This window comes from Camellia sinensis, chromosome 2 (genome assembly GCF_055761805.1).
Source record: "Camellia sinensis isolate YWXY chromosome 2, ASM5576180v1, whole genome shotgun sequence".
Lineage (NCBI taxonomy): Eukaryota > Viridiplantae > Streptophyta > Magnoliopsida > Ericales > Theaceae > Camellia > Camellia sinensis.
Genome location: NC_138962.1, coordinates 56391242 through 56410275, shown reverse-complemented (window position 1 = coordinate 56410275; position 19034 = coordinate 56391242). Strand labels below are relative to the sequence as shown.

The following is a 19034-nucleotide window of genomic DNA, read 5'->3' as shown; positions in this document are numbered from 1 at the left end:
AGAAAACAAAAACTAAGCCAAACATGAATCGAAAAAGTTGAAGATTAAATAAGGGCTTTCCCATAAACAGAAATAAAAGGTTTGTAAACTTGTACATAAAGAATTATGAGAACATGAACGAACATAATTATGCACTATATACTATTCTATCTCCTGCAGCATATGAATTGCAATTGCCAGATCCTATTTTTCTTTTTTATTGTTTTTAAGTTTCTTTTGACAAATAACATGTTCTGAACAATGAAATTGTTTTCAACAACAGAAGTAGAAGTAAAAAGCAATCACAAAAGCAACATTTTATTATGCACCACCAAATATAAAAGTCAGAATCTATTACGAATCAAGTATTGCATTTTCAAGTTTCTCTAGTACACTAAGTATCATCACAACACATTCATTGCAATGCTGATTTTACCTTCTTCCAGATGCCTTCTAGTTTCTCTAAATTCTTGCCACTGGCCAATTCTCTCATCTTCTCTTTCTTTTGTAATTCCACAACTTCAGGAGGCAAAACGTCACCCGGCAAGACATCTTCTAAAAAGAAACTCCCAAGCTCTACATCCCCAGATTCCTCTTCCAAAGCCGGGGCAGGAACACTGACAGGACTTTGTTCAGGTGAAAGGTCCAGTAATGTGAGACCCTTTCCATTTACTTTTGATTCAACTGCAGGTAGAACAGATGCCATGTCACCTTCTTCATTGCACAAAGCAACAGTTTCAGGGTGCTTGGAAGGTATGAAGCTATGAAATGCATCGTCAGATGCACTAAAGGAAGAACTATCATGCCCTGATGCCAAGATTTCATCTGATAGTCCTGTTCAGCAAATTCACACCGCATGAAGAATGCTATTGAATAACCAAACCTCAACAGAATTACTCAAAGGAATTAGTTCAACCTAGGGCAGAAATCTCTTGCTTGAGCTTGCGAATAATTTGGCTTGCTTGTTGTTGGCCTTTCTTGTCACCTCTCTCTTTGGCATTTATAGCTTCTAACCGTGCATTGTGGTATTCTTTGACAAGAGAATCATTAGAAACCCTTGGTTTTGGAACCTATCAGGGGGTGGGGGAAAGGTGGGCAATATTAAAGCAATTAAGCATCAAATTGAACATTAAAAGTCACATTATTCAACTGCTTTGTGTCAGAAAATAACATAAATCTTACTGGAGGAGAATATCTCATAAAACAAAGAGAGATTATGCCGTTTGTCTGGCTAACAAATGTAAGAGGACTTCCATACAAGCACAATCTCTACTGGACAACCAAAGCAGGAAGAAGAAGCTTAAGAGTTGAAAGACAAGGATACCTCATTATTTTATTGACTTCATAGCAACATTGAAGAATAATCAATGGAATTCTGATATTATGACAGTGGTACAATGACAAAACCAAAAAACGTACATTTGGTACCTGAAACAGAATGCCATTCCAGCTTTCCAGAATTGAGGCCAATGGGTAATTTTTTGGTGATGCTGTCTCAATATTGTGGTGTCTAGCATGGCTTTCTTTGATCAGTAATCGGCCTTTGTTTTAGACACAAAAGGCACAGGGAATGGGATAAAAAACATGTGGGGCCCACATGTTTTCCCTTGCCTCCTAGTCCCATTCTTTCCCACATTTAGTTGGCTGGATATAGGGTATTAGATATCCTGCTAGACATGCAATCCCACAAAATCATAATATAACTAATACCAGCCCCTAGTACAGATGTATAACTAATATCCCCTCTGCTCTGGATTATCTCCCTTTCTTCATCCAAAGGAAAAAATAATGTACCACATCTTATCTCATTCTTTATTCCACTACAATGAAACATAATACAATAATTCCATGAATATATAACAAATCCACTGAATGTCATATGGTATACCCAAAAAATAACATTTGGGACCGACATTATTAATCGGCCCCCTCATCCCCCTAATTCCATCCCAACAAACAAACATGGACAAGGAGTTAAAAATTGTTGTTTATTCTTTCAATAATTCTAACAATCTAAACCTAGATTAGTGACTGAGGTGCGAAAAGAATCAAAGAAAATAGAATCTAAAGTAATTTCTTTGGGAATTGCAGAAGTGTCAAATGAATATTTTCAGCTGACATGTTATAGGTCTACGATCCAATAGGAAAGCAGGACTATTAATAAATAAGCATCCCAAATTATTACGCTTAAACAAATAACCCCCTGCTAACTTAGCAAGTGAACTAAGAGGTAATAAGATTATTTGAGTCCTAAAGCTAGTATGTTTTGTGACATAAGAGCTCTAAATAAAGGAAGCAACGTCAACATATGCCAACTAAAATGTACTTTTTTAGAAATTTTAGGGTTGTGCCTTACCCTCTATACAAGGATGTAACTTCACTCTGCTTGAGTGGAAGAACATTAAGTTTTTAGAAGTAAATAACAATCCCACAACCATCTCATTGCTTTCGTAACCAGTCTGCCAATCCTTCAAATTGTAAGTACAAAGACTCCATCCATGATTTGAGAAGATAGTAGTGCGACTTCAAGATGCTATTTTGTTCATAATTCTATTCTTTTTTAAACAAATTGTAATTTTCCTTTTGGGAGCCTCCACTGAAGCTCCAGTGGAACTTTCCCCAACTTCTGGAGTGTATCTTTATCTTTTATTTCTCACAAAATACAAAAGATGGAATATGAAAAGAATTCTTTCTCTGTGATTATTTAGGCTCACATATTGTGCCTTGCCTATCCAACAAAAGAAACTTGGCATTTGAGTTCAGCACACATGGTTCAGGATTACCTAGACTCGCATATAAAACAAAAATTAAACCTCCTTGCACCCACTCAGGAAACTCTCTTACACAGAATATTTGCCTGCATGACTAATTAATAAGAGGGAGACACTAAAGTCTCAAAAATGTAAACCAATGATTAATGTTCCTCCAAAAAATACAATACACATAATTACTTTATGTACCATAAAAAAAATATAAATAAATAAATAAATAAAAACTGAAATTACCTCATCAACTGCATCATCTTCCCAACTTTCGGAAGCATCCTGCAAATGACAGAGAACCATAACATATTCCTTCATAGTGTTGACTATTGTCAATGCAAGCTCTTTGTACTAATATATAATTAGAAATTTTCCAAGCAACAAAAACAGCATGTCTTGGCATTTCCGCACAAATACAATGAAAATCCAGAAGAATATGAAACAGTCAAGGAATAAAATAGCAACTCTGAACTTGTTAAAATTTTGGTGCTCTTATCATCTCATAACATAACAGACAAAGAAAAGGGGTCCTAACAAAGTTATTCAAAAGGAGTTTCATAAGCTTCTAGTTCTCCTGCTCATAAATAATAAATAAGTTTAGCCCACAAAACTACCCCACTCCTGATTTGAGTTGGAGTGTTCCCAACCTTGTGGTTGGATATGTAGAAATTTAAGTAATGAACTAATTAAGATAAGGGCTTGAACCTTTCTTTCTTCATCTTCAATTAAATTACAACTCAATAAAATAGACAATATTCAGAAACTCTTAGACACACTAAAATTCAACTTTAGTCGTATTATTTTTTGGACAGCCAACTGAAAAGACTTGTGAAGCTGGTTAATATGATCTTGTACAAGCTGACAATGAGTGAGGAGAATTTTGCCAAAGGATTCCGGGTACCTCTTCTTGTTGTTCCACATATTGCCGGATCCAATCTGCTTGTGATTGCTGGAAAGAATTTAGAGTATCATCATCTGAACGTCCCTTTATTCTAACAGAAATTTTAGGTGTTTCCTCCTCATTCTTATCAGACGAATCCACCACAGGACTCCAATCATCCCGTGCAGTTGATATGATGCTAACAGCACCTCCTAGCATAATTGGATTAAGCAGGATGTTACAACTTATGTTAAAGCACAATTCTCCATGTCCCCACAATAGATTGCCATGAACATGTAGTTATCAGTATAATAAATTTCCCATTGAAAAGAATTGCTTAAGAATACCTTCATTTGTGTAGAGAGAAGTGCCAGTAGAAAACTTCAATGGAAGCTCATTCCCGGGCAAATTCAAGCATAGCCAATCAAGGGCACCCTCAAAGGTAGTGCCCTCCTGTGCAACACAAATAGAACAAACCCATCAATTTTAAAAGTATCCTTGCTAATCCTTTTCCAATAAAATTTAAAAATCACCAAAAAATGGAATAAGGCAACAAATATTGAATAGCACAACCATATAAATATAAGAAGGTTCACAGCAATGTAATTTATTCAATGAAGATTAGAAAAACAAGAATACAATTAAACAGAACACTCAAATACTGAACAGTACACAAATGATAACATGTGCATATATGTAACAACAGTTTAATTAAAGGGCATATTGTGACCGTAGTCCTTTGGTCCTTATGTCATTTTGGTCCCTATAATTTCAATGGGCTCGATTTTGACCTTGAATTTATGATTTTGTTTTAATTTGGTCCAATTGATTACAACTCTTAACATTTTTTATGAAAAATATGTATATAAGTGACATGTGTCATATTTTTTAGATTAAAATTATAAATTTACTAAATTCAATGAGTTAAAACTCAACAAATCCATTGATTATTTTCTATCAAAAAGACTGTTAAAATCCACCTACTCTCCACCTACTTCACCCACTTAAACCTACTCCACTAAACCTAACCCACTACACCACTACCACCTCACCTACTCCACTAAACCTAACCCACTACACCACTACCACCTCCACTTTACCTACTCCATCTACCACCTACTACCACCTACTCTTCTATATATAGGAATCATTGTAACATTCAATATATCAATCAATAATACAATCAATATCTATACAATTCTCTATTTCTCTTTATACATTAAATTTTTCTACAAAATACATAAAAATAAAAGAGGATAAGAGACACTGTATGGTCGTGTCAGACCATTGGTGAAGACACTGGATGGTGGTGTCATAACGTTGTAGAGGACACTGTATGGGGGTGTCATAACCATGTAGAAGACAGTTTATGGGGTCATGTCGGACCGTTGTAGCAGACAATGTTGTGACAGTTGTTGTGACAGTTTACGGAGTCTTACTGGACCCTTGTAGAAACTAACCGGAATCAATGTCGGGACAGTTTATAGAGTCTTGTCGGACCCATAAAGGAGCTAACTGGAATCAATGTCGGGACAGTTTACAGAGTCTTGTCGGACCCTTGAAGGAGCTAACCGGAATCAATGTCGGGACAGTTTACAGAGTCTTGTCGGACCCTTAAAAAAATACACTGTATGATGGTGTATATAGGCTGCCCAAATATATATATATATGGATATATATAGTGAGCCCTCAAAAGTCGCGCCCTCAAAAGGCGCGCCCACTTTATCAAAAGATGTGCCCGACAGAAATCATCGAGCGGCGAGCCATCAAAAGGCGCGCCAGACACGCGGCGATGCTCGTGACCGACAGAACGCGTGTCGGCCTCTTCGTCAGGGTCTTTATAAACCGAAGCGGAGGCTGAGGCTTGGAAGCATAACAAACCAGTTGAAACCTCTGCATTCTCAGAGAGCTTGTCTCGAAGAGCTGCAAATCTTGAAACACTCTGTAACCAACCCTGTCTGACAGTACCAATCGGTAATCGCTGCTTCTCTGAAACACTTAGCAACCCAAAAACATGGCCTCTTCTTCCCGTCCAGCTACCCAGAACATGGCCTCCTCTTCCCGTGGTCTGCTCACGCTCTTTCCAGAACTGAACGAGCCCACAAGAGAAATAACTGGTGCGGTGGCCAGTGAACCGCAACCAAACACCTCTGGTTTTGCTCCGTTGAACTTTCCGATGCGGTCGGTGGAGCAAAAAATGGCGGTGCAAACTGATATTGAGGCCAATCAGTATACTCTGAAGTCATGTGTGGAAACCATGACTGCGGTCACAAACTTGTCGCACCGGCTGCAGAGCAGGACAAATGAGGTGCAACAGTTAAACTCCCAGCTGGCTCTGCTCCAACGCATGTATAAGGATGCGCGAGCAGAGATAAGTGTGCTAAAGACGGAAAATAAGGAACTGAAGCGGAAGGCCACCGTTATGTTCCGATTTGGAGGTCCGCCATATGCTGCAGTGGAGGAGCAGGGAGTAGTGATCGTGCCCAGTGGAGTGGGTGCGGGAAACACAGAGGCAGCACCGGCAAGGGCCGCCCAGGACGGAGGCAAGAAAAAGCAACCCGCAGCAGAGTAGAGAAGCAAAATCCCGCCTGTGGATGTGGTTGTTTTGTGTGTGTGTTTTTTTTTTGTTTTGTTTTTTTTGTTTTGTTTTGTTTTTTTTTTTTTTTTTTTTTTTTTTTTTTTTTTGGTGTAAAATGCTGATCGGGGTTGATCCCCGGCATGAAGAAATGACAAGTTTGTAAAATGTTTTTTTTTTTTTTTTTTTTTTGGGAGTGTTGTGTTGAAAAAATAAAAATAAAATGAAAGAAAACAAGGGAGAAAGAAAATAGATAAAAAAATATGTATAGATGGATTATATGAAAAATATCAGGGTGATTGTTTCAAAAAATAAAGTGGGGGTATGTAAAAAGGAGGAAAAGTGATTTGGAAAAAATAAATAAAAAATAAGTGATTTTAAAATCAAATGGAGGAGAGTTTGAGTAATAGAATATAATAAAAAGAGATATATATATATATATATAAAGTAAAGAAGGTGGGGAACAACATGATAAGGGTGTATTTTAAAATGATAAATAAAAGAAAGTTGAAGACAACATGATACCGGTGTGTATGGATGTGATAATGAGAGTGAAACAAACTTGGTGAGTGTGATTAAATAAATAAAAGAAGAATGGGTGTGCTTTCCTTAGTGCTCCTCTCTCTGCCTTCAAAGTCGAGATTGGTCTCTCCAAACGAAGGCTCAACATTCAAATCATTGTAGTCCTCTGAAAAGGTTCTAACCATGTGCCACAAAATTGGCCCCACCATTATTTGCCTGATAGATAGATGGCTGGAAGCCCTTGACAACACCAGCACCACATATGGACAAATGCATACACACACAATCACAGCGCTGGCACCACCGATGAGTATGGTGGATAGCCTCCTGTGGGCCATCTCTAACACCTCATCATCTCTATAACCAGATACTGATATTAAACAGAATGTTAATATAAATATCAGCAGCCCATAATCGTATCTTGCTTTCATTCTTGGAAAAAATCTTATGAATGTCACTACTGCAGCTAGTATGAAGACGAAAAAGCCCAAGTAGTATGGGCTCACATATTTCTCCAGAAAAACTAGCAATTCGATGAGCTCCAACGCCAAGAGTACCAGCAAGCAGTGTTGCAAAACCCCTATTTACACCCCTTCCAAGTGTTGCACCCACAGAGAAGTCAAAGACAACAACAATAGTAAGAACAGCCCACATTGCAGAGACACCAAAACCATCATAGAGAGGGTCACAGTAGTAGAACTAAAAGGTTGAGAAGGTGGTTGATCTTTGTATGTAGAGAAGTCGCCTCTGGTGGCGGCGAACTGGAAGCTATATGTATTGATAGAGATGACAGCGGAATAGGTTGAGGTCCGGCGGGCGGCTAAGGTGAGGTTGCCGCCCGCCGGGGAAGCGAAAATACTAGGTTCTAAACCTGCTCTGATACCATGTAGAAAAATTTAATGTATAAAGAGAAATAGAGAATTGTATAGATATTGATTGTATTATTGATTAATATATTGAATGTTACAATGATTCCTATATATAGAAGAGTAGGTGGTAGTAGGTGGTAGATGGAGTAGGTAAAGTGGAGGTAGTAGTGGTGTAGTGGGTTAGGTTTAGTGGAGTAGGTGAGGTGGTAGTGGTGTAGTGGGTTAGGTTTAGTGGAGTAGGTTTAAGTGGGTGAAGTAGGTGGAGAGTAGGTGGATTTTAACATATTTTCTTGTTTTGTTACTCTCTCCAAACTCAAGTTGGTTAGTTCCTATCCCCCTTGAGTTTGCGGGGGGCTGTTAAAATCCACCTACTCTCCACCTACTTCACCCACTTAAACCTACTCCACTAAACCTAACCCACTACACCACTACCACTTCACCTACTCCACTAAACCTAACCCACTACACCACTACCACCTCCACTTTACCTACTCCATCTACCACCTACTACCACCTACTCTTCTATATATAGGAATCATTGTAACATTCAATATATCAATCAATAATACAATCAATATCTATACAATTCTCTATTTCTCTTTATACATTAAATTTTTCTACAAAGACTGACGGCACTATCAATTGGATCAAATTGACACAAAATTTAAAATTAAGAATCCAAATTGAGCCAATTGAGAGTGGAGGGACCAAAATGATACATGGGCAAAATGTAGAGGCCGTAATTTGCCTTAAAGGGTAAACTACTAATAGATCCTAATAGTTTGATTTAATTCTCATCAAATTTTATTGAAAATAAATCCTAATAAAATTGTCGCTGAAAATTATTTTTTGTGATTTTTTATATGTTAAAAATTGACAATGACTTTTTTTGTCACGATTTTTATAAATTGTCACTAAAATTTGCAATTAGTGACACTTTTCTATGACGAATTTTTCAAACTGTCACTGAAAGTTTTATAAATTAGTAACTTTTTTTGTGACGATTTTTTAAACTGTCGCTAAAATTTATAATTAGTTATTTTTTTTGTGACAATTTTTAAACTGTTACTGAAAATTAATAATTAGTGACTTTTTAAAATGTATTTAATGAAAAACATTATTAACTATCATAAAAACTATTGGACAATAAATATACTAATAAGAGGTAAGTCCCCCACTAAATAAATGACAAAATGTCTCGTTTGTCAACGATATATTTCAGTCAAAACGTCATTATAAGAGCATCTCTAATATCCCCTCCTTACCTATTTTAAGGGGTTTGATGGCCCCTATACATTTCCAGCAGCTCCTTTAAACACTCTCCTAAAATAGGAATTGCTACAGTGCCTCCCTCACTGTAGCACTCTTATATATATATATATATATATATATATATTTTGCTTTACTTTGTTTAGGAATTGTAGTACACAATTATAATTTTTATTTTTTTAAAATTTATAATGAAAAATTATATTTTAATTGAATAGGGAAAAAATTAGAATTCATTAATAGAATAGATGAAAAAATGATTCTTGAAATAGGAAATAAATTTTTTAACAATATTTTATGATAAAATATAAGTAATTTGATAGGATGCTCTAAATTATCACATTACTCTTCCTAATTTTTTATATATTTTTTTGTAAAATGTTAAAAAAGTTATTAAAATAATCTGTTTCCAAACGAAATATAATCAACCAAAACCATGGAAACAATAAATATGATGTTAATGGTATCATAATATAGAAATCTCTCTCTCTCTCTCACACGCACAAACCAAAAAAAAAGGAGCTTAATTCAGACCTAAATTCAGCGGATACATTCGCTTCAAATGCAAATGTTTTGTCAGAAAATATAATAATAATAATAAAATCACACAATTGGGGCACGATCCTGAACTGGACTTGTACTAAGTTGAGTGGAGCTGAAGTTTTTTTTACTTGTCTAAATTTTCCTATATTTTATCGGGAACTAAACAGGGATCAAATTCAAAGGTAACCTTGAGAGCGGAGAGAGCGCGTTCGATTTGATCATCGGAGAAGCCTTCGCAAGAGAGCTTCTCGTAGATGGACCGAAGCTTCTTGGCCTTCTGGATTCTGGAAAGAGACTCGTCGGCCGGAATTGGGGCCGGAGACAACTGTGCGGACCGGCCGGAGTTGAGCAAGAGTCGGCGGAGCCGGTTCTCGTTCTCGGCCGTTATCTGGAGCTTCGGACCGGTCGAAGATGAAGAAGATTGAGATTTGGCTTTGGACGATGACGAAGATGACTTTTGCTTCTGCTGCTGCTGCTTCTTTTTCGGGGCCATTTTAGAGAGAGAGAGAGAGAGAGAGAGATCAGAGAGAGAACGCAAAGACAGGGATGACTGAGTTCGGTGGGCCGGTGGGCTTGAAAATGGTGGACCGAGCAGATAAACCTATTTACTTTTTTGGGACTGTGATTTGTTGGACCAGACCGACCTAATTTTCTGGGCTAATTATTGGGCCCTTGGGCTATTTTTTGAAATTTGAATCCAAAGTTGATTTTGACCCAGCCCAACAACAAATGTCAAAAACTGTGCTAAATCCATGACAAAACACTTGACCAAAAAAATCCATGATGAAAAAATATATATACCTATATATATTGTTACAAAAAAATTATATAAATTTTTCTATAGATGTGTTTTTTTTTTTTTTTTTTTTTGGCAATGGGGGTATATGCATGGATTTTTTTTTTAAAAAATCTTTAATTGGTGATTGTCGCATTGATTTTTTATTAAAAAATGCTACATATTTATTTATTTTTCTCACTCCCAACTGTTACAAGGAAGAAGATAACTGAAACCAAATTGCGCAAGTGTACTTTCTATGGTGTGTTGCAATCTTCCTTAGGTTTGTCTTAAGTACACTGTGAACTAGGGGTAATTATTGGTTACATCGAAATATCATGTGACATTATTTATGTGATGATTCACACGAATGGTATGACAATAAATGTTATGAATGAGATATGGTGACAATGGATTATCGACACGGTTGATACTCCCGAACTATTTAATAATTTTACGGGGTTGTTGGTTTTCATAGGAGCATCACAAGTCGTGTCTGAATGATTTCAATTATTGATTCTATTTGGGCTTATGTGTGAATCATTAATAAAATAAAATTAAAAAATTAGACCAATTAGGTCATCAAAACCACATTATTCCATTATATTTATCATTAAAAAAATGGGCATTAGCTCTAGTTACAAAAATAAACTATTTAAAAAAAAACAAATATAATAAAATTATATACTATGATTATCTCATCAATTTAAATTTTTTTTTTATAAATTATTTACACATAAAATCTAACAAAATGAATAATTTAAATTATTAAAATAGTACCCAACAACATTTAATCCACTATAGACACAATCCTATTACAATGTTTTACCCAAATTTCCTGGTTGACTAACTAACAGACACCTTACACTTCCAGTCCTCCGATATTAAGAATTAAATAAATAAATAACAAATAACTAAGTCATGGAAAGTTCAGAGTAAATGGGAAAATCAATTCAATGTTATTCAATTTCATGTAGGGGGTGAAGGAAAATCCGCATACACCGAACAGACCAATCACACTGACCGGTTTTCGGTCTATTTTCTACACAGTCAATCAATCGGTTTGTCTTGAGATTTTTTTTTCCTTTTAAATTCAGTTTGGTGTTTGGTTTTGGAGATTTCATACTAAACCAAACCGAACCCAATTTACTGAACATTCAAATAATATATAAGCATTACCTCTTATTATTTTTGAATTTGATATTTGATAAATTAGTCTTAGTACAATTATGTTGTTGTTTGTCACCTTATATCTTAATAAGATTGATCTAATTTATTTATTTTTTTACAAATAAAGGCAGTTATTATGATTATTATTATTTTTTAAAGCAAATGACCAGTAAACTGCATCCAACCAAACCAAAATCAAATTTACCAGTCTGACCCGTTTTACTTGTTCTAACCGGTCTGTTCAGTAGTGTAAATGCAGAAAACCGATTTTACCGTTTCTATCCAAAAAAACATGCAAAATCGGACTGAACTAGACTGATTTCACCCTGAGAGGGTAATTTTTGGTAAAAATTGGGTCGAGCTATGTGATGGGCTTTGTGGCCCAAAGTGCCAAGGACTGGGTGAAAAGGCCGCAATGTTACTCCGGTCCAGGAGAAGTGTAGTTACTCCGGCCCAGGGAGGTATAGTTACTCCAGCCAGGAGAAGTAAAAGTTGCTTCGGCTTAGGGATTGTAAAGCTACTCCGGTCCAGAGGCAACTTGGAGTTAGGCCGGTCTCAGAGTTAGTCCGATCACGGCGTATTATGGTTAGAACGGTCAGAACCTTGCTACTCGGAAGCTCGGTTTAAGCACACCATGGGTTGTACATGAGAAAACCGAGATAAGGATGGAGTTAAAGGTGGAACCGAAGTAAGGGTGGTTCGGCCTTCTCTGTGGCTCAGCATAGCCAGTTTTATTTCGGTCATGATTGTAGTTCGGCCATGGTAAAAACCATCTCACTTGGTTTAAGCAGTGAGGGGGGTGTGGAAGGATAAGCATTATCTTTCAGGAGTATGAATCCTAGGAGGACTCTGCATAAGAGGAGTACATGCCTACTAGGATTGTGCCACACAAAACCTATAAAAGCTCACAAACATCACCTTGGTGGAGGTAACATAATTTTGCTTTCTAAGAACATTGAACTTTGTCTATCTGTCAAGTTTTCTGACTTAGGCATCGGAGAGGTTTCCAGCACACACCCGCCGGCTAGCTCACGTTTGTGTTTTCAGGTGATAAAGCGACGTCGTACGGAAGAGCGTGGACTTGGTCAACAGGATTATACGAGAAGGTGTATTTCTTTCCCGTACAATTGGCGCCGTCTGTGGGAAGAACAGACAGAACAAAACCTCTTGACTAAGTTTCTCCTTTTCTCAATCAATGGCACACATTGAAGAATTGCCGCAGTCCGCCGTCGACGGGCTAACTCCGGATGGGGGCGCAAGACGTGAAGGATTACCCTCTGCCCCTCCCATGGCAGACTTGGAACCCCAACGACATAGCTCCAGGAGGGATGGTAGGGGAAGACGAACTAACAGCCCCCGTCACTCTCGTTCACAAAGTCCTGACAGACAAAGGAGGAGGATTGATCCTCAAGCCCTGGAAGACCGCGTGAAGGAACAAGATGAATTAATAAGAAAGATGGCGGCGGACATGGAGGCCTTGAAACGCCAGATGAAGAAAAAAGAAGTGGCGACAGGAGAGGGGCGCAAAAACAAAACGCCCCCTCGCCACTCGGAAAATCATAGTAGGAATACTACACCCTCCCAAGTAGAAAGCAGAAGCCTCAGGACAGGCGACACTCATTCCTTATCTTCCAGGACTCGTCACTCCAGGTCTGAGAGGACGAGATCCGAAAGATCATACACTGAAAGAAGCACGTATTGGCCTTCGCATTCACACCAAACCAGATCTAGACAGACAGAGCTGCCCAGGTCATCCGACTTACGAACCGTGCTCGAAGAAAAAGCACGATGCAAGGAGGATGCCAGGGCACGAGATCCACACAGAGTTTTTGCCTTACAGCGGTTGGCTCCTCGGACGCATGGAAGCGTCGAGGTTGGAATGCCAATACCATGCCCAGCATACGAACCAACGGACAAAGCCTTAGCAAGACTACAGACTTCGCCGTTTGTTCCAGCAATTGAAAACGCGCCCTTACCATCAGGCTTCCTTCAGCCGAAATTCACTACATATGAAAGGAAGACAGACCCCTATTCGCACTTGAGCCACTTTCGCCAAGTCATGGCCGTTTACAGGCGAAACGAGGCTTTAATGTGCATATTCTTCCCATCAAGCCTTGGCGACCTAGGCTTGACTTGGTTCGAAAAACTTCCAGAGGGCAGCATAGCCTCCTGGGCTCAATTGGCAGAAGCGTTCGTAACAAGGTTCCGAACAAACACTAAAACACCGGTGGAGATCGACCAGTTACTCTCCATCGACATGGGGGATAAAGAGACCCTTAGATCCTACAACAGTCGCTACTGGGAAACATTCAATCAGATCAGGGACTGCCCCACCAATCTTGCCATTGCCCAGTATAAAAGAGGCCTTCTAGTCGGGAACAGACTAAGGGACTCAATCACCATGACGCCACCCCTTACCATGGAAGCCCTGATGGAGAGAGTGCATCAGCATATCAGGGTAGAAGAGGATGGCGCACGTGCCAAAGCGAAATCTAGTGCGACCGCAGTACCAGAAAAGAAAACCTCAGCAAAGGTCAATACGGTGGATCGTCAGAATAGAAACGGGCGTGGCAAACGAGATAACAGAGAAGACCCAGACAAAAGATGGTCGAGAATCCGCACTGCCATAACAACGGTGTTCAAAAAACCAATATATCGGATTCTGAGCGAAATAAGAGATGAGTCTTTCGTTAAGTGGCCAGCCAAGTTGGGAGAAGCTCAGAAAGACTACGACGACAGATCACGGTGTACCTTCCACAAAGAAAAGGGGCACCGAACTGAGAATTGCACGCCGTTGAGACAGCACTTGGAAGAATTGGTAGCAGCAGGTCACTTGGACAAATACATTGAAGGAGGGACACAGCCAGCCCCCCAGGATCATAATAACCCCAATGGAATGCCGATTGACGCTCCACCACAAGGCATTATCAATGTAATACATGGAGTTTTTGAACCTGAGCGTGTATGCGAGCTCAAGGGATCAATCAAAAAGGCTGAGCACTTTAGAGAAGTACAAAGTGCCCAACCAGCCATTAAGAAGGGGAAGACAGAGGCAACAAACGTCATGTCCTTTTCGGATAAAGACTTGGATCGAATATACTGCCCCCACAATGATGCCCTAGTCTTCACTCTCCGAGTCAAGGATTTTGACGTCAAGCGGATTCTGATTGACCAGGGTAGTTCATGTGAGATCATGTACTACGAAACATTTAAACAGCTGAAGCTGCAAGACAAAGCCTTGGCGGCTGCCGTGTCTCCCCTGATTGGATTCAACTCCATGCTAGAATGGCCCGTCGGCAAGATAATACTTCCAGTCAGAGCAGGAAGCGTGACAAAACAAGTGGAGTTCTGGGTGTTGAAGGTCCCCTCCACTTACAACATCATCCTGGGCAGAACATGGCTGCATGCCATGCGATCGATGGCATCATCCTACCACCAAGTGATGCGGTTCCCCAACGACACCGGAATAATTGAAGAAGTCTATGGGGATCAGATTATGTCAAAACAATGCTTCGCCACAGTGAATGGCAGCCGCGCTGCCAAAGGATACGTTCATTCGGTAGAAGAACCAGAAAGTAATGAACTATTTACAGATGTCGGCAAAGCGGCGGATCAGAAAGCGGTGGAGGACTTGGTAGAGGTAAAAATAGATGAAAAGAACCCGGATAAGTTCTTTTTGCTCGGTTCGTCGTTGTCCAGCACTGAGAGATTAGAGGTATTGGAATTCTTAACCTCTAACATCGAAGTGTTCGCCTGGACACCCTACGACATGCCAGGCATTGACCCAAACTTCATCTGTCACCAACTCAATGTCCACCCATCCGCCAGACCAGTCATTCAGCGCACTCGTAGATCGGCACTTCACCATGCCGAAATAACGGCAGAAGAAGTAGGTAACCTGCTGGAAGCAGGAGCAATTAGAGAAGTGCACTACCCAAGATGGATTTCCAACACGGTCGTAGTGCCAAAGAAGAATGGCAAATGGCGTGTCTGCGTCGATTACAAAACAGTCAACAAAGCATGCCTAAAAGATAGCTTTCCCCTACCAAGGATAGATCAACTGGTAGATCTAACGGCGGGGCACAATCGACTTAGCTTCCTGGATGCATACAGAAGCTACCACCAAATTGCCATGCATGAACCAGACCAGGAGGTCACATCCTTTACAACACCAAGGAGGCTATATTGCTACAAGGTCATGCCCTTTGGCCTAAAGAACGCTGGGGCAACATTCCAACGGATGGTCACCAAGATGTTTGAACCATTGTTAGGCAGAACAATGGAGGCTTACATCGATGACATAGTGGTCAAAAGCAAGGATGAGAATGACCATCTCAAGGACTTGGGAGAAATGTTTGAAGTCTTAAAGAAGCACAAGTTGCGCCTCAATGCGTCCAAGTGCGCCTTCGGCGTGGGATCTGGCAAATTCTTGGGCTTCCTGGTGACCAACCGAGGTATAGAAGCAGACCCCTCTCAGATCAAAGCAATCCAGGAGTTGGAGAGACCAAACTCAGTCAAAGAAGTGCAGCATCTCACCGGCATGGCGGCTGCACTCAACCGGTTCATAAGCAAGTCATCAGACAGACTACGACCATTCTTTCAAGCTTTGAAGGCCAAGTTTGAGTGGGATGAAGAATGCGACCAAGCTCTGGAGAGCTTAAAGGAATATATGTCTTCCCCACCACTACTTGTCACCCCAGTACCTGGTAAAGAACTCTTCTTGTACCTGGCAGTCTCTCAGCACGCAGTTAGCGCAGTGTTGGTTCGTGCGGAAGGAATCCAACACCTGCCCATCTATTATGTCAGCAAGACATTATTGGGAGCCGAAACAAGGTATTTGCCACTGGAAAAACTCGCATTAGCCTTAATGATGGCCTCAAGAAAATTGGCACACTACTTTCATGCCCACACCATAGTTGTCCTCACAGCTTTTCCACTAAAAGCTTTGTTTGAGAGGGCAAACTTTTCTGGGCGAATCTTGAAGTGCGCAGTAGAGTTGGGACAATTTGACATCAAATTCCAACCCAGAACCGCAGTAAAAGCCCAATCCTTGGCAGACTTCGTTGCAGAGTTTACTCCTGGAAGTCATCATATTTGCCCAGTCGATCTAACTGACACAACCGAACTAGGGATGGAAGTTAATGCCGGAATAGCACAACCCCTAGCAGAAAGCACTCAGTCAGACTCCAAGGCAGACCAAACTAAAAACAGCAAGGAAGAGGCAAACCAAGCAAACCAAGACTCACCAACAGTCCAATCAGATGGCGAGGGGCAGACTGCAAGCATGGACATTGAAGAAAACACCACTCTTGACCCTACGACATCATCTGACCATTCCACTTGCTGGAGGTTGTTCGTTGGAGAGATGTGGAAGCTTTTTGTGGATGGAGCATCCAACCGGCATGATGCAGGCCTTGGCATAGTCCTCATCTCTCCAGACGACCTGGTTATAGAGCAAGCAATCAACCTTGGCTTTCCAGCATCAAACAACGAAGCGGAGTATGAAGCGCTTCTCGCAGGACTCAAATCAGCATACTACATGAAGGCCGCCGAACTAATGGTTTACAGCGACTCGCAGTTGGTGGTAAACCAAATTTCTGGCGACTATGAAGCAAAGGATGACAGTATGGCCAAGTACCAAGAATTGGTCAGAACGGAAATCAAGAAGTTTGATGTAGTAAAAATAGAACAAATTGGCAGGGAGGAAAACGGCAGAGCAGACGAACTAGCAGGCTTTGCCTCAATGGCAGATGCATCCATCCCTCATCCATTACTCATCGACTACTTACCAAGACCAAGCATAGAAGACCCCGAAGCAGAAGAGGTATGTTGCGCAGAATTAGGCCCCTCTTGGATGGATCCCATCATCCTGTTCCTAAAAGACGGCATCCTACCAGAAGGAAAAAAAGAAGCCAACAGAATAAGAGCGAAATCACAGCGATTTTGGCTATCTCCATCTTTGGCATTATACAAGAAGTCATTCTCAGGGCCTTACTTAAAGTGCGTCCATCCTAGCAAAGTGGAAGCATTCTTGTTCGAAATACACGAAGGGGTATGTGGAAGCCATCAAGGGGGAAGATCGCTAGCTTACAGGGCCATTTCGCAAGGATATTGGTGGCCATATATACAGGCAGACTCAGAGAAATATGTGAAGAAGTGTGAGAAATGCCAAAAATTCGCGCACCAAATACATCAACCAGCTAGAGAACTCCTACCATTGACTAGCCCATGGCCTTTCGCAATGTGGGGCTTGGACATAGTAGGACCACTTCCAACAGCACCCGGCGGCATGAAGTTCTTTCTCGCAGCAACAGACTACTTCACAAAGTGGGTGGAAGCAGAAGCATTAGCATCAATCAAAGAAAAAGATGTAAAGAAGTTCGTTTGGCAGAATATCATCACTCGGTTTGGCATACCAAAAGCCCTAATCTCAGACAATGGTACTCAGTTCGACGGCAGAATCTTCAGAAACTTTTGTGAAGAATACAAGATAGAGTTTTACAATTCTACACCGGCATATCCTCAAGCAAATGGGCAAGCAGAAGCATCAAATAAAGTCGTCTTGGATGGACTAAAGAAAAGGCTAGAGAAGGCAAAAGGCAAATGGGCGGATGAACTTCCTCATGTTTTATGGGCTTACCGCACCACACCTCGGCGATCAACAGGAGAAACACCATTCTCCTTAGCCTACGAAATGGAAGCAGTAATCCCACTGGAAGTTGGCCTCCCCACAATTCGAAGCGAAAATTTTGATCCGGACTTGAATGGAGAAGCCATAACATTGGAACTTGACCTTGCAGAAGAAAGAAGAGAAAGAGCACTGGTTCACATCGCCGCATACCAATGAGAGTTAATCAGAAAATACAACAAAAAGGTGCATCCAAGACAATTCAAAATAGGTGATTGGGTACTGCGCAAAGTAATGGGAAACACCTTGATCCCAGGAGATGGAAAGTTAGGGCCAAACTGGGAAGGTCCTTACAAGGTGGTTGGGTTAGCAAGCAAAGGGGCATACCACCTAGAAGACGAGGACGGCAAAGCAATCCCTAGGCCATGGAACACGGCCAATCTCAAATTATTTTACTTTTAGCTTTTCTTTTTCAAACATATGTAATTTTTTCTTCCTTCAATAAAACAAGCAATTCTTTTCAGCACAAGTGGTTCTTTGTAAAAGTTAGCCTTAGTGAAGATTAGGTACATTGCAAACATTTTACTCTAAGTTAGCTGGAAAAACTTAGAGGTTGGCTGGATTAAACCAACACCTTCCTAAGCCCAGGATAAGGATCCAGGCTGCAGGACGTTTGGTCGGAATAACCAAACATTATTCTAAGTTAGCTAACTTAGAGGTTGGTTGGATTAAACCAACACCTTCCTAAGCCCAGGATAAGGATCCAGGCTGCAGGACGTTTGGTCGGAATAACCAAACATTATTCTAAGTTAGCTGGAAAAACTAACTTAGAGGTTGTCTGGAATAAACTAACACTTGTTACTCTTCAGCCGAAGTAAGGGATGGCTGAAGAGTGGTTGGCTGGATCAAACCAACTCTTGTTACTCTTCAGCTGAAGTAAGGGTATGGCTGAAGAATGGTTGGCTGGATTAAACCAACTCTTGTTACTCTTCAGCCGAAGTAAGGGTATGGCTGAAGAGTGGTTGGCTGGATTAAACCAACTCTTGTTACTCTTCAGCTGAA

General features: G+C 40.3%; 1 protein-coding gene across 6 annotated transcripts in view; it reads right to left on the bottom strand.

The window, feature by feature from the left end:
- The window catches only part of LOC114311190 (RNA helicase family protein), an 81546-nt gene extending 71556 nt beyond the window's left edge, over positions 1–9990 (bottom strand). For 3 of the 6 annotated variants that reach the window (XM_082914464.1, XM_082914468.1, XM_082914467.1), the window contains exons 1-6: positions 9587–9990; positions 3969–4074; positions 3643–3833; positions 2985–3023; positions 896–1049; positions 416–813 (exon numbers count right to left, since the gene is read on the bottom strand). In XM_082914464.1, the coding sequence (XP_082770590.1) occupies positions 416–813; positions 896–1049; positions 2985–3023; positions 3643–3833; positions 3969–4074; positions 9587–9892 (1194 nt within the window). In that variant the 5' untranslated portion in view covers positions 9893–9990. Of the gene's footprint in view, positions 1–415; positions 814–895; positions 1050–1407; positions 1647–2984; positions 3024–3642; positions 3834–3968; positions 4075–9586 lie in introns of those variants that run through there. The other 3 variants (XM_082914465.1, XM_082914469.1, XM_082914470.1) reach the window with 3 other exon arrangements.
- Between the last annotated feature and the right edge of the window lie 9044 nt (positions 9991–19034).